Raw genomic sequence first — 15,977 nt, forward strand, 5'->3', positions numbered from 1 at the left:
GCATGGTTAATAGTTGTTCTGCTCATGCACAGTAACATAAATGGCGGCCCAGTAGTGGTGTGACTCCCAGTCCTACTTCTAGTTCTCTAAGCGATATTGGTAGTTTTATTATTAAACTATTAAACTTTTATTGTTGAGATTTACCTCTGATTACATCCAATTCATCGTCTGATCCATACTAATGTCTGGTACTCTCGTTTTTTTTTTTTTTTTATGTTTATAGTGAAGTGTTCTTTATATGTGTGGTTTCGTTACAAAAACAAGCAACAGCTATGGTGGCATACTATCTACATCACTGTCAGTGTGTCTGCTGCTGCAGTGTAAACATTTCTTCTATAGACAAGATGTTGTCGCTTAAAACCTTGTTGTGTAAACAGAGCAGTTTTCTTGAAAGAAAAAGAAAAAGCAGCAGACTGCTTCTAATGGGTTTGTCATGATTTGATTTAAAAAAAAAAGGTCATATTTAGTAGGCCCAGAATACATCATGAAGTTAATGGCGCCTCACTGACAAAGAGAGAGCAGCTCCTCATCAACTGCTCAACTTTTGTATCAACAAAAGTAACGAGTAACGTAAACTGAAGTAACTAACTCGTTAGTAATGTAGTAAAGTTACTGCTGCACTAACGCGTTACTTTACGACACTGTCTTCCGACACCTGCTGTGTGTGTGTGTGTGTGTGTGTGTGTGTGTGTGTGTGTGTGTGTGTGTGTGTGTGTGTGTGTGTGTGTGTGGAGGAGGAGGAGGAGGAGGAGGAGGAGCCCGGGCTCCTACGCCGTGATAACAGGCTGCAGTCCCGGCTCTGTTATCTTCCGTTCCCCGCCACCTGAAGCCGCGGATCTCCTCCGGACCTCCACCGGGATTTATCCGTTTCCTCTCCCCTAAACTCCCCCAGAAGCCGCGGCGGCTCCTCCCATGGTGTCCCCGGGAGTCTCCCCGGCACTCACTCGACTTCATGGAAACGATCGGCCGCCGCTTCGGGGTGTTGAGGATCATGGAAACGTGGTTCTTCGGTTTGTCTGTGGCGGTGCTCCTGCTGGCTCTGCCGGGGCCCCTCGGTGCGGGGACCCCCGATAACAACTCCAGCACCAGCACCACCACGGAGGGATTTTATCACTCAACGTCCACAGACGAAGTCGGAAACTTGGAGAACAATTCAACTTCTTCCTCCAGCGAGAGTTTGTCTCCATCCCAGAGGAGCATGCTGCTCTCTCTCAGTGCGGAGACTCAGGCTGCAAACCTCGGTAAGACCCGCTGTGAGAGGCCTGCAGAGCCCAGTGGAACTCAGCTCAGTCACAGTCTGCAAAGTGGACAAAACCAGCCCAGGAGAAGCGTTATTATTCACGATTAGTCTGGTGTGGTATCATAAGGATATTTGCATGAAGCCCAAGTAAAGATTTCTCATTTATTGCATGCTGTAATTGGTTAATAATAAAAAAAAATAAATAAATAAAAATATTTGATTAGACGTTAAATTACATTTAAATCAATGAAACCACTTTCATTTGTTAGGTTTGGTTGCCCACATTAAGGCTCCCACCATTGAAAACCCTTCAAACAAGCCCCATAAAACTCATTTATTACAGGGGCCACAGCATTCACAGTAGTGTTGTAGTCCAGACCATCTAACCCGAGACCAGAGCATCCCAAGACAAGACCCAAGACTTTAAGGGCCAGGGACCAAGAAGTTGAAAATTCTGGTTTCGAGACAGCATGAATAGTGATTTCTGAAAAGTTCTAAGAAACAGTTTACATTCAATTTAATATCTGTTTACAAAACCTGAAGATGTTGAAATTACCAGGTACAATTTCAGCGTCATAACATTTTCAATGATGCCTGCTTGCGCAAAACAATAAAATGCCTAAAAACTCCCCCTCACCATATCACTTTCATGGTGATTTTCCTTCACAAGCAGTAGGGATAGTGTTTTGCCATGTCCACTATGAGTAAAACGTAGAAATCTCCTGTCTTTACATGAGCAACAGTAGTTATATTTAACATAAAAAAACTTAAACATATATTATTTTTATTTTTTCATCACATTTATTTCAGTCACCCTGCGGGCTGGTCTACCTGCCCAGTTTTGGCCCCCGGGCTGTTTATGTTTACACCCTTGCCCTGGAGTGAAATATCTTCTGATGTTTATATTTGTCTGGATAGTGGCAGTACAACTTCTTATTCCTACCTTTGAAAAGTTTTTATTGGCGTAGCATCGATCGCTTCAAATTACATATAGGATACAAATCGGCAATTCTGCGTGCGCTGAAAGAAAGAAAAGCTCCCTTTTACCACGAATAAATGTACAGCAGACTCAGCTTTGGAAGTGGCAACTTTCCGCTGGCAACGTCTACGTGCTGCAGACTTGTTGAGGGTAGAAAGCCCAGCGCTGATCAATCCGAGTATCATTATGTGAAAAAGGTGTCCTATCAGTGTGATAGAAAAAGGTTCAAGGTGACTCGTTCCAGCCTGAACTATAAGCTGAGCTCTAAAAGTAGTATAGGGATCTGATTCCACAAGAGAAGAGCCTGATAATCGAAAGGTCTTTCTGTCAGAGGGTCAAATAATGTCAACAAACGGCTTCATCGCCATGAATGCATTGAGTAATTACGGAGTAATTGTGATTAATATCAGGTCCAAATGTAGTTAAAATGACCTTCCTTCCCCCATCACAGCAGAAACAAGAACTTTTTTTGATTTCTGGTCATTTGTTCACAGGCAACCAAACAATTAGGGCGCAATCCTCGACACCTGACAGCATGTGGTCAACAGGCAGCCAGTTGCTCACGTCTGAGTTAATCAGACTCACAATAATCAGCTCAGATCTACTTCAGCATAAGAGGTGCTCAGATTGCACACTTCTGCAGTTCTGATCTCAGGATGGAGGGTCAGTGTACCTTTGACTCAAAATGTGAACCACTCCCAGATGTATGCGCTTCCTTCTGGTGAGGCGACTTTCATTCATCAAACTGGTTCCCACTCACTTTGCTCCTCTGAGAACATTGTTTGCCCAGTCGGCAGTAATTGCTTACAGACATGCAAGTTAAGCCCCCGTAATGTTCTCCACATATCTTCATCTTCACTCTGACTTTGACTGAATGTGACACTTGTTTCCCGTTGAAGATCAGGTGCTTCTGTTGATCACTGACCTTCTTTCTTCGCATACTATTCCTTTCATGTGCTGATCGGATGCATTAAACCTGGCATCTTTTTTGTCTCCTTTAGTTTTAAAAGCACATTTTTATTTTGACACAAGCTTCCCATGTGTCAGGATTTTTGTCTTTATGATTTGCACATTGGGGGGGGCCACCCTCCTGGATTCACACATCCACACAATCACAGTGGGAGTTGCCTCGGCACAGTTTCGCGGTTGTAATGACTTCACACCGAGCGCTGCACAGATGCTGCAAAGGAAAGATAAGACTGAAGTGATTCACTTTCCTCAGGACGAGTTGCCTCTGAATCACCTCGCCCAAACGTTCCGCTCCAAGGTGTCTGGCGATAAAGATAGAATACAGTCCCCCTTTTGACCCGTTCATGAAATATCGGGCGGCTCATTCACAACTCCGAATGTGGGCCTATTGTAGTGCTAAATGCGTTTGCCTCGCATGCGAGCAGCACAGTTCCAGAAGTACAACAGATGTCAGGAGACAACGCTGACGACCGTGTCAACAGCTGAGAGATAAACAGCAGCAGACCCGGGAGTGTCCATCTCTGGTTGCCAACAATACGTTCCGGTCTGAGTTTCTTGCCCAGACGGGATCCAGTGAGCGAAAGTGAAATTACGAAAGAGGAAAAATAAAGTGTGGCGGTGGCCCACTTCTCTCCGTGGACCCTCGGCGGGCTGACGGGCCGCTCTGCAGTTGAGCCCCTGCCTCCATTAGCTGGCCGCCGCCGCTGCCTCTGGCTTTCATCCTTCAAGAGTGCTGTTGTTTCACTGCTGGAGTCCAGCCAGTCGAAATGCTGTCAGATAGCACAGCACAAGTGAGTGACGGGAGGACAAAATCCCTTCAGATAAGAAGGACCTCACACACACTCCGTGCCCTGCTGACATGTGTTTTGAGCGTCTGTGCAATCTGTGTGAAACTCACCTGAAAGCTTGCCGTCAGTATTTTTTCAGCAATGCAAGAACATAAAAGAATACATGCACAGGACATGTGGAGAGTTTTCAGCCAGCAAAAAATCTGATTGAAATCAGTAAATACAGTCAATTTGTAGGCTAATACTATTATTTTGAGGTCGAATGAGTGTATGAATTGGTACATTTTGGACCGAAATTAGTATGATGGCCACATTATGATTCAAGTAAAAGTCTTTGTTGTTTATTCAGGGGTGAGCAATGGAGTTTTTCTGCGGGGCCACAAAATAAGTAGGACTGCCGTGACAGGCTGAGCTTCAAAATAAACCCAGATTTGTTTATTGTATTACAGAATGATTATAAAAAGCAGTGTTTTCATTATAGTCTCCTTTGACTGAAGTAAGTGATTGTTTGGATGTCCACATCCTGTTAAAATGGGGATTGTATGAAATGGCTACCTTCAGAATTAAAGCAAATAATTTATATTGAATGTTTAACGTGAGTAAGTGAAATGATAAAAAAAATAAATAAAAAATAGTTTTCAGGTGTTCAAGAACATTTCAGGATAGTTTAGGTACATTATGATGTGAGACATGCTCATTCAAACTGAAGCATTGTCATCGGATGTTTGAGCCAGGGATTTTTGTTATGTGTCAAAAGTAAAAAGGCAAAACGCCAACTATGCATCTGAAATGACAGTCTCGACTCCAAAACAACATTCTTTTGTTGGCACCTCATTTCTTGTCATTTTTGTGGGATTGAACAGTTGACAGAAAAGACTTTGAAAAGCAGCACACACACACACACACACACACACACACACACACACACACACACACACACACACACACACACACACACACACACACACACACACACACACACACACACACACACACACACCCAGGTCCACTCCGACAGTTTTCTGCTGGTGCCCAGTGCTCACTCAGCTTTAGGAAGGAAATGGCTGAATCCCAACAGAGACACTCACCGCCATATTTAGGACTTCAAGCCATTGTTAGAGTAGACGAGCTGGCTGCCAGTTGTTCTCCACCCAAAGTAAAAAAAAAATAAAAAAATCTGACGGCTTCTTGTCACTTTCTAAAAGTCTGGTGGAGTCACGTAGAGTTAGTAGAGCACCCTCTTGTGGCATCAACCTAAATGAACGTAGATAACGAAATACTGAAAGAGGCAATTAAGAATTGAGTCAGTGCAAATACTTTTAGAGCAGGACGATAAACGCAAGATGCAATAAGGTATTTCTGTGTTCAATATCGCTATTTGACTAATAGCTGGGTGTAGGCTTGCTTTACTTTACTCTATTCAGTTGAATAAAAACAAAAAAAAGGAATAATTATGCAAATACTACTACTAATAATAGTAGTAATAATGCATTTTATCTGTATTACACTTTACATTCGTGAATCTCAAAGTGCTAAAAACAACAATATAGGCTAAGAGCAGCAATTTAAAACATTTAAGGAACAGCAGTAAAATCAATAAGAACGCTTAAAAAACAGCAACGAAAATCAGTAAGAGCTGCAAAGTAGGAATGTTTGTAGTACCTCTTTAAAACAATCAGCTGTTTGTGGAAATACTTTTATTCGTTACTGAAAATGAAGTTACAAAAGGATAATTAGGCACAGTGAGCAGAAGAGATGACACAATACTTAAAACAGTTCACAATTATCTCTGCTATTTATTACTTAATCACCTATTTGAATGTGTGGATGAATGGTTGTGTTTATGGATGGATGATTTATTTGTTTGTTTTTATTTTGAATTACCCTGACATGACAAGTAATGCAGAAATTTAGGAAAAGGCAGCAGAAGTCAGCAAAAGGAGAAAAACACAACTTTTTCTGTTTCATCTTTTGACTGCCAAAATATATTAAAATGTGATGCTTTGCTGCATAACGTCGTCAGGAGCCATATGGACATCACCAAATCAAGAGATCTGTGCACATTTTAGTGTCAGAATGAACTTCTTTAATTAGTTAAAAGTAGTCAAAGTATTTCAGTTGAAAAGATGGAATCAGAAATTTGAGATATTTGAAGATATAAAGGGTATCCCCAACAGGAACAATTTAATTAAATTTGAAGACTAAAGTGCCATATTCAAAACACTTTTACAGAGAACACTTAAAATATATATTGTGCAGTTGTTTTTTTTAGTTTGTGCCTTTTTTAATCTGATTATCTTATATAGAGAATCCGTTTAATTGAGCCGTTACATCAGTTCACATATTTTGGAATAATTATGACATGTTTGTCTGAAGCATTGAGTGATGTTGTTTCTCTATTTACAGACACTCAGTGGACACAGAACTTCACAGAAACAAACAGCGGGTCCCTGGAGGCCATCAGTTTGTCCACTGAGTCACTCACCTCCACCCTTGTAACCACCACTGAGACCAGCAGCAGCAGCAGCAGGAGGGACTGGGAGGACTTCACTAACACAGACCAGATGCCAGGCGTCTCCCATGCTGGGTCTTGGGAGGCCATGTCTTGGATGTTTACAGGGGAGGCCCACATGCCCCAAGACAGCCCAGACACCACCCTCAGACTGGAGGACGCCTCAGCCTTGTCGTCACAGACGGCCGCCCTCACAGACGGCAGCTACACCACCACCATCGGCCGGGCAGGGGAGAGGACCCTCCTGTCGGTCACCTCCTCCTCCAACAACAGCACCTCATCTGCCTTCACAGAAGACTCTGAATCCCCTCAGCCTCCCTCCACCGGGGGTATTCCACCAAGGCCCGCAGAGACTGAGGGGTACACCCACAGCGCCCCGTCCACAAGGACTGATGGAGGAGAAACAACAAGCCAGCATGTGACCGGCTCATTCAGGAGGACCGTCACAGAGAGTGGGAGTCCAGTCTGGCCCAGAGAAACCCAGAGTTTAACTGAAGAACCTAATGCCACCGAACATCAGCACACATCAGCATCAGAGGAGTCTTCTGATTCGACACCATCTCTCAGGCTGACGGAGCCCAGCACTGACCAAGCTGAGGTGTCCGTTTCCTCCTCCACTCCTCCCTTCACCTCACCTGTGGGAGGAGCTATCGACGTCTCAGGGACAGACCAGGGGTCCACCTCCAGTGTTGAGGCTTCCACGGAGTCCTCCACCGAACCCCACAGCTCAAGCACCCAGGAGGACACTGAGACGCTGTTTTCCAACACCAGAGAGGAAGACGTGGGTTTGGGTCTGACTGCAGGGCCCTCCACAGTCAGCAGCAGGACGTCTGAAACAGATGAAGCTGTTACAGAAATGCCAGCAGTGGTTACTGACGCCTTTCTGTCCACCAGCCCTGTTACTGTTACAGAGAGGTATGTTTCATGGCAAAAAAAACAAAACACATACACATATAGTAGTAGCTTATTCAATGAACTTATTACAGTAGTTTGAGTAAACACTTGGGGTTGCATGTACAGCAAATCCAACCAGGTTTGATTCCAGGTTCATGGCCTCCTTGTTAGGTTAGTTGGTGCCTTTTTCCCAGTATGAGCTGTGAGAGGCTTCATCCTGAAACCCTGAGATAAATGATAAAGACAATGATTAAATGGATTGATAGTACATTTATTTAATCCTAAATTAACACTGGTTTCTCCTTTTTTGTGTGGAGGGAGTGAAACACTTGACAGTTGTAGTTGTCTCTTCACCAGATCTCACATGACCGAGGAAGACACCTTCAAAGCAACGATCTTCACCACCACAACTGCCACCACTCCCAGCACCACCCTTCCTCCACTTTCAACCTCATCCTCAAGTTTGAGCACCACCTCTCGTAGCTCCACTGTCGGTTCTTCTACTGAAACCAGTTTCCCTTACACTGCTGGCTCTACTCCGGACTCTATTCTGGCAGTGCAGACCTCTACCACACAGGCAACTCTCCCTGCTTCACCCAGCCATACGCAGGGATCCTCCACCGGCATGGCCACACCCACAAATGCCACCACACTGCAGACTGAAACGAGCACGGGAACCGAGAGACTCACCACTGCTCAGAGCCAGTACATCACAACCACCCTCGCTCAGAGCACGACGCGAGCCACAGACGTGCAGCTCACGCCCAGGAAACCGGCTGATAGAGGAACTACAGAGGTGGTGACGACACCGCCCACAGACGTCCAACTCCCCAAAATACCACCATCACCTTGTGAGTTGTCTTCAAACTCCAATCTTTCACATGCGTGCGTATTCCTCTTTGCTGAAGTCATCTCCGGTACCTGTGTGTTTGACTTCAACATAAATACGCAATGTTGAAAGTCCAATCTCTTGCTTCAGAATTAGGTTTGTCTAATCAGAATTTAATTTCCCATAATATGAAATTACTTTCATAATTAATAATTCATTTGAAAAGAAACACCATGATTTCTACAGATTGTCTGAAATTGGCAGGGTATATAAGTATCTAATACTTTAATACTTGAAGTGATGTGCTGATTATACTCGAGTGGTTGTAGGAGTGACAAATGTTTATCACAGAGAGCCTGCATGTCCTCCCACACTGCATCCTCACTCTCCTCCTCTTCCCCTCCGTCCTCAGCATTGTTTTCCCCACATAGCTATAATCCCTCTTGGATACATGATAAAAAAAACACCTCGACCTCTTCTCTCTCACTTCCCCACCAAGTTGTCCAACAGCACCTGTCCTCCTGATGCTCTCGCTCTTAATCTGTTCCATTGTGGCAGCTTCTGGTAAAATCCTCAATATCCTTGTCTAAGACAGCTTCCTGTCTTCAATCAGTGCAACCCTCTTTATAACACACACTATAGCTGGTCTCACTATTCTCCTGTAGGCTTTTCCTATCAACCATTCATCCCTCTGATGCAAACCTCCATATGTCCAGGTTCAGATCACAATTTTGGCCGCAAACATCACGATCCATGGAGAAACCAGTTTCAAGCAACTCTGCTTGTGTGTTTTTAAGAGCGGGTCGTTTTTGTTTTTTTTCTCTCCTACATTTAAATATGCAATCTCCCCTTTTCGGAACTCCAGGGAACCCCTGTGTGTCAAACCCTTGTGTGAACGGAGGGATGTGTGTGAGCTATAAAAGGCATCAGTTCACGTGTCACTGCCAGCAGGCATGGGCAGGACCCACCTGCAGCCAGGGTGAGCTTGTGTTCTTCATCCTGTTAAGTTACAGTCATTACCTGTGTGGTCAGTGAAGTTATGAAGGCCTGCCTGTGCTGTGTGTTCAGATGTGGATGAGTGCGAGCAGGATCTCTGCCCTGTGGGCTCCAGATGTGTTAATACACAAGGGTCCTTCAGCTGTGAATGTCCACTTGGCTACGACCTTGAGGATGGACGCACATGCACCAGAGGTAATACAGCTTTACATACAAGTATAGTCTGGATATTACTCCTTGCAAGTTTTGTTTTTTTTGTCTGGTTTCACTGATGATGTTTCATTGTCGTCCCGAAGCAAAGACATTCCTGGGAACGTTCAGTGTGAACAGACTCCCACATGACCACAGCAGCTTCAGGGCTGCCACCATGCATGAGATCCAGAGAGAGATCATTCAACTGGTGAGACACAAGTCCATCCCACCTGCATCGTCTCTGCCCATTTATGAGATAATCCCCAACAAATCGGTGTGTATTATATCTGTCTGCCTGCTTTTGGTGCAGCTCAACATGTCGTTGTCGGTCCTCAGAGGTTACAGCCGCTCAACACTGAGCAACAGGTATGTTCATGTTATCGCTATGCTTTTTGTCTGCTATGCTGACTGTCTACATTAAAAAACATCTGTATTTAAAAAAGAAGTTGTAGTTTTATTACCCACAGTTCATGATCTTAAGAATCCATGTTTCGGTGTTAATTGTCAGATTATGTTTGTAGTTTCTATTCCATTTTCACAAAGTTTTCACATTGTCAAAAGCAGCTTTTTTTTTTTTTTTTTTACAATATTTTTTTTTTGCCTCTCATTTTTAAGGAGGCTGAAACTTGAATGAAACGTTGCTCTCCTATCCATCTGACTATGTTCAGAGACTTGTAATGTTATATAGAGTGCAAAATTACGAGGCCAAACAAGTGCTCTTCGCTGACCTCTGATCTCCTCCCCACAGAGAGGAGAACGGAGTTCACATCTTGGCAGTCAACATGTTTACCATCTCCACTGATGTGACGACTGCTGACGTCTACAACAGCATCCAAATGTCTCTGGGAAACTGCAGCTCGTCTCTGACCCACTGCCGGATGGTCCTGCACCACCAGCTCACCTACCACGGTGAGTGCAGCGATCTGAAACCACAGCAGAGAGTGCAATGACTGCCTGTGGTGGTTGTGATTGATTTGATGTCGTTCACATGTCGTACAGCTGATAGGGAGTAAATTGAGGATGAAGTGATGCAGGATTTTTCTTTCGCCACCAGGGGGCACCGTTGATCCATAAATTATTCTCTTCTCAGCCTGTAGCGTGATGGAAATAACAGTGATACCACTTAAGCATAAAGAAGCTGAAGTAAAAACTGTTTTTTTGTTTTCTTTTTAATATTGATTAAATATTACATCATATGTCATATTCCAGTGGAGAGTCTTTGTGTGGCTCAGAAGACCCAGTGTGATACCGAGCGCTCCACCTGCAGCGACAGCAGTGGCACAGCGCACTGCCAGTGTCTTCCAGGATACTACAAGCACAATCCCGATGATTTGTCTTGCTTAGGTGAGCTCATCTTGATCCAGGATTTTATTTTTTGTTTACCCTTAACGGAAAACAAGCACGGGCACCCGTGTGAGATTTGCTTTATTTTGGGGTAAACATGAAATAAAAGCCTGAAATGAAAAGAATGTAAACAGTGCTAAAATAACAACTATTACAACTCAAACTTACAAAACAAACCTTTTGTTTCAGAGTGTGGAGACGGTTACAAGCTGCAAAATGGCACATGTGTCCCGTAAGCTTTGCTTCCTTTGTCGTTTTTTTTTAAAATAGTGTCACTCTAATTTCATTGAAAGTTTAAAATCAGATTTTTTTTCTACTTTACAGGTGCATGTTTGGATTCGGAGGCTTCAACTGTGGAAACTGTAAGTGACAGTAAAAGACAGGTATAAACTCTGAAATGCTTTTAAAATGTGTGCTTTTGTTAAGAACGTCTGTTTTGTGTGTTTTATTTGACTTTGCAGTTTACAAGCTGATCGCGGTGGTGGTGTCGCCTGCAGGAGGCGGCCTGCTCCTCATCCTCATCATCGCTCTTATTGTCACATGCTGCAAGTAAGACAGCTTTCACTGTTAGCATGAAAATCCCTGGTGTTCTTTACTTAAAGTCACACAACAATAGTGTGATGGTATGTCCTCGTGTCTCTCTTTCTGTCTGTTTCTTAAGTTTTTCTTTTAAGCTTTTCGGATCTATGCTGCATTCAGGCGTCAGTCGAAGCTCGTTTGGAGCCTGAGGCCTGCTCTTTAGGTCTCAGTCTGCTTATTTGGCACATTTGACAAAACAGTAACAGATTATCTTAACCAGCATTTGTTTTAAATGGATCAAACATGACAAGTCTGATCACATCCTCAGGTTTCTAACTGATAAAACACGACTCAAATAAATTGCTCATTAATAACATCTGTCGTTTAAAATTTGGTGCATTGAAGCAACGGGACGTCTAAACAATACAGACCAGTGGGAGGATTGAGAAACACTGTTCCCCCATAGTGGGATTGAAGCCACTCTTGAAATTCTGATATAATAAATGAACTATTGAAATGTTTGATCTTTCAGACGAGACAAAAATGATATTAGTAAGATCATCTTCAAGAGTGGAGACCCGCAGATGTCCCCGTATGCAGACTTCCCAAAAAGTAACCGGATATCCATGGAGTGGGGCCGGGAAACCATCGAGATGCAAGAAAACGGCAGCACCAAAAACCTGCTGCAGATGACTGACATCTACTACTCAGTAAGGCAACATCTAACCCTTCGTCTCTGTCTTTCCTGTTGAGACGCTTCCTGTGTACGAATCCAGCCAAATCCTGTTAACACACTGAAGGAGACTGTCCGTTGAGGGCAGTGTACCTAACTGTCCTTTCTTTCTGTGCCGTCCCTCCCAGCCCGCTTTACGAAACGCGGATCTGGAGAGAAACGGCCTGTACCCGTTCACAGGCCTGCCAGGCTCTCGTCACTCATGCATCTACCCTGCCCAGTGGAACCCGTCCTTCATCAGCGACGATTCAAGGAGACGAGACTACTTCTAATAGCCCCATCATACACACACACACACACACACACACACACACACACACACACACACACACACACACACACACACACACACACAGAAAAATACCACTTCTTGTGTTGACGATTGAGGGGTGTTGTGATGGTTTTCTATCATGAGGACGATGTTAATGTGTGACCTGCATTGTTTTTGAAAAGGCCAAAATTGTTCAGGGCTGCACACTAAATATGTTTTGTATATGTGTGTGTTTGTGTATGCGTGGGTGCGTGCGTTTGCTCGCCGCATCGTGAGGAAGTACATATTTCTTTGCAAGTAAAATAAGTTCCCATGTTGCCATTTCAGTGTGTTTTTGCATGTTAGAGCTCATTAACCTCAACCCATGGGCGCTTTACGGTGCTGCTGTGGTGCCTTGTGTGTTTTTTTTCAGCTACTGATTCTCATTTGCTTCAGTCTAAATGTAAGAAATCCATCACAGTTGCCGTCTTCTCTGTCTCTTGTGGTCAGATTTATGTTGTGACTGACTGGTATTGCGGTGCAGATTTGTTTGGAAATATTTGCACAGCCTAAATGCACAATGGTATTCTCATGAGTGGGATGGAAATACACTGCACTGAAACAGGACATGCAGCAACACGTCCAGAACATGCAAACACACTAATACTGTAGTTCACTAAGTGCTGAAATGAGACTTTGTGTGTGTGTGTGTGTGTGTGTGTGTGTGTGTGTGTGTGTGTGTGTGTGTGTGTGTGTGTGTGTGTGTGTGTGTGTGTGTGTGTGTGTGTCAATGCTGTGATTTGCAAATATTCCGTTTTCTTTTATACTCAGATTAAAGAAGTGATGGAACATTAATCTAAAAAAAACACTGAAGGATGCACAACAGAAACTGAGGAATGACTTTGCGATGTAATTTCCACTTTATTTATTCAAAGTATATCTGCCTTGGTGACATGTAGCATCTCACACATACACACTGGTTGACTTTACAAGGATAAAGCTGTGGCTTTAAGTGTATGTGTGCCTCAGTTTGTGTGAAAGCAAGAGTGTATATTTGTAAGTATTTTCATTTGTGAAGTACCAGGAACTGTTGATGAATATTTGAATGTAAAGATGTTTTATAATTAGCTATTTCTGCCATGGACTGATATTTTTATGTGTGTTTTATTCTTATTCTCTGTTTCAATGGTCTGATTCTGGCGTTTTAGTCAGACGTGTTTATTTGAATAAAAGTATTGCACAGTATAGTGGTCAGTTCTTTTCATTGGCACATTTTGCATCATTTAACCAACAAGAATTATGTAAAAACACTTCACAAAAATATGAATAAAACACTTATTTTTCCAGAGTTGAACTCAAAGTTCTAAGACCTTTTCTATGTACACAAAAGGCCTATTTCTCTCAAAAATTGCTCACAAATGTGTGTAAATCTGTGTTAGTGAGCGCTTTTCCATTGCCAAGATAATCCATCCACCTGCCAGGTGTGGCAGATCAAGATGCTGATTAGACAGCAGGATTATTGCAACAGGTGTGGTTCAAACTGGACACAAGAAAGATCAGTTTTGAGATTGACTGGCACACGGTAGGTATGTATATAATCTGAGTGTCATCTTTCAAGCTTCTTTTTAAAGCTACAGAGTGAAACGTATCCAATGGAGACATTTCTTTAAGGGTGGTGCAGTGTTGGAGCTGACAGGTGAGGTGTTACGTTGCAGTGCCTCTCTTTCCTCTCCCGTGGCTACGCTTGTTTCCATAGTGGTAACGACTGTTCTGGTCCATTTACCAGTGGCTCCTGGTTTCCAGTGACACCTCTTTATAAGACCTGAACACACTGCGATGCAGAACCGACCTTTTCCAAACCAGCATCGGACTTCAGACTCGTGAGTATGAAGGAGGAGACCTTCATACTGACCAATGGTCCCCTTGTCCTACTCGTCGCTGCCGCAAACATCTTCTATGGATTGAGCTTATTTGTCAACAGACGAAGGCTCAAGCCTCCTGTGAGAATCCTTCTCGGAAGTGCGATCTGGTGTGCCATTGTTTATTGTGGTTTCATGACTGTGATATATTGTATTCCGAAGGATCAACAAAATGTACTTGTGGTGTGGACAATTGTGCTTCACTGCACACACAGTAGCATGACATGCTGTGTTTGTCTAACCTTCTACTACAACATCTACATTGTGCCTGCACGGAAAGCTCTTTTCGTCTGGATAAAGAAGAACATTGGGCCCATCATCTATGTGACTTTGCTTAGTGGTATAATGCTATTTACAGTCAGTGGTGCGTTCGCTGTTGTAGAGCTGATACATGATGTCAAAGGGCTCACTTATAACAATTATACACATACTGAACATAAGGAGGAAATCTTTTACAAAACTCGCACATGCTTCATCGTAATCCAAATTTATGTCCTCCTGGGTCTCTGTACCATGACATTTTCCAGCTTTTCCACGGCCTGCTACCTGCACAGACACCTGAGAAGCATGGCACGCAGCGACGGCCGCCTCACCACTCCGTTGTACCAAAGTCAGATGAGAGTCACCGTCACTGGGATCGTGCAAGGACTGCTCTACACCTTATTCTACACTCAATATGCCAGTCAGTCACTCTTCTATATCATCTTCGCAAAGGAATCATTTGGCATCCAGGTGTCTTTGACAGTCATCACAGTGTACTTCTCATGCAGCACAGTCATTCTGGGCATCGGTCAGGCCACAATCATGCAAAGTGCGGCTTTAGTGTTGAAGGCACTGAAAGCACGATGTGCAGTTGGCATGGCCGCTCATGATGTGACACCACACTGTAGCTCCAGCTGACATCACGTGGAATAGTTCAACTGTTGACGTGGTTTAAGTAGTTTCTGTAGAGTGTGAACTTTATTTAATTTCATGTTGTACATGCAACTTAAAAAAACACCTGAAAAAATCAACATGTTATGACAGAAAACAAAAGACGCCAAGATGGAACACATTGTAATAAATGGTGGTGTGTGCAATCATATAACGTATAAGATATTGTCTGTATACTAAATATATTCATTTGTGATTTGTTTTGTGTGTGTGTGTGTGTGTGTGGGGGGGGGTTGTCATTAGAATTAACTACTGAAAATTTTTTATTTTTGTAATGCCGCATGTTGACCATTTGCATGATGTGATTTTCCTGTGATGCAAATAACTCATGGTTCTTACACTGGTACAATGGTCCTTCATTGGAAAAACTGTAAAACCTGGTGAGTGAGTTCAATTCTGTTGTTGATATGGAGTACTGATTTACTGTTGTGAATACAGGGATCTAATTTTTTTGCGAGGAATCACCAATCTCACCAAAATCACATTTTCTGTGCCTGGGTTTCTGGGTGGGTTTTCTTGGATTAGTTATTGAACATATTACTTTTTATACCGCCAGTCTGATTCTAACACATATCAGATACATCAGGTTTTCTTTGAACCCACTGGGGTTTCTTGTATACTTCACTTACATAAGTTGAAGTTTTGTTCTTCTGAATAGGCTTATAAAATCAATTTGCTTCCCACGATCAATTTCACAGAATTCTACCCTTTGTTTGCATTGATGTACAAATTAGATTTATCAACCATGCAGGATTGTTAATACGTACACCTGAAATATAAACACTCTGAAATGTACAGGTGCAATGTTATAAGTAATTAAATATTGGTGTTTTCATTCACTCCTTTTACTTTTTCTTTCTTCATATCAAACTATTTTGAT

General features: G+C 43.0%; 1 protein-coding gene across 1 annotated transcript; it reads left to right on the plus strand.

Moving 5' to 3' along the window:
- Window positions 1-907: 907 nt before the first annotated feature.
- heg1 (heart development protein with EGF-like domains 1) lies at window positions 908-13,483 on the plus strand. The gene is made up of 14 exons (XM_080477860.1): window positions 908-1,241; window positions 6,383-7,403; window positions 7,740-8,233; window positions 9,077-9,190; window positions 9,280-9,402; window positions 9,504-9,607; window positions 9,710-9,765; window positions 10,148-10,308; window positions 10,609-10,743; window positions 10,933-10,975; window positions 11,068-11,105; window positions 11,205-11,292; window positions 11,795-11,972; window positions 12,124-13,483. Exons 1-14 carry the CDS (start codon window positions 953-955, stop codon window positions 12,265-12,267), a joined length of 2,988 nt encoding a protein of 995 aa, XP_080333986.1. The 5' UTR covers window positions 908-952; the 3' UTR covers window positions 12,268-13,483.
- Window positions 13,484-15,977: the final 2,494 nt, after the last annotated feature.

Source organism: Lipophrys pholis (assembly GCF_963383615.2).
Source record: "Lipophrys pholis genome assembly, chromosome: 13".
In the NCBI taxonomy this organism is placed as follows: domain Eukaryota; kingdom Metazoa; phylum Chordata; class Actinopteri; order Blenniiformes; family Blenniidae; genus Lipophrys; species Lipophrys pholis.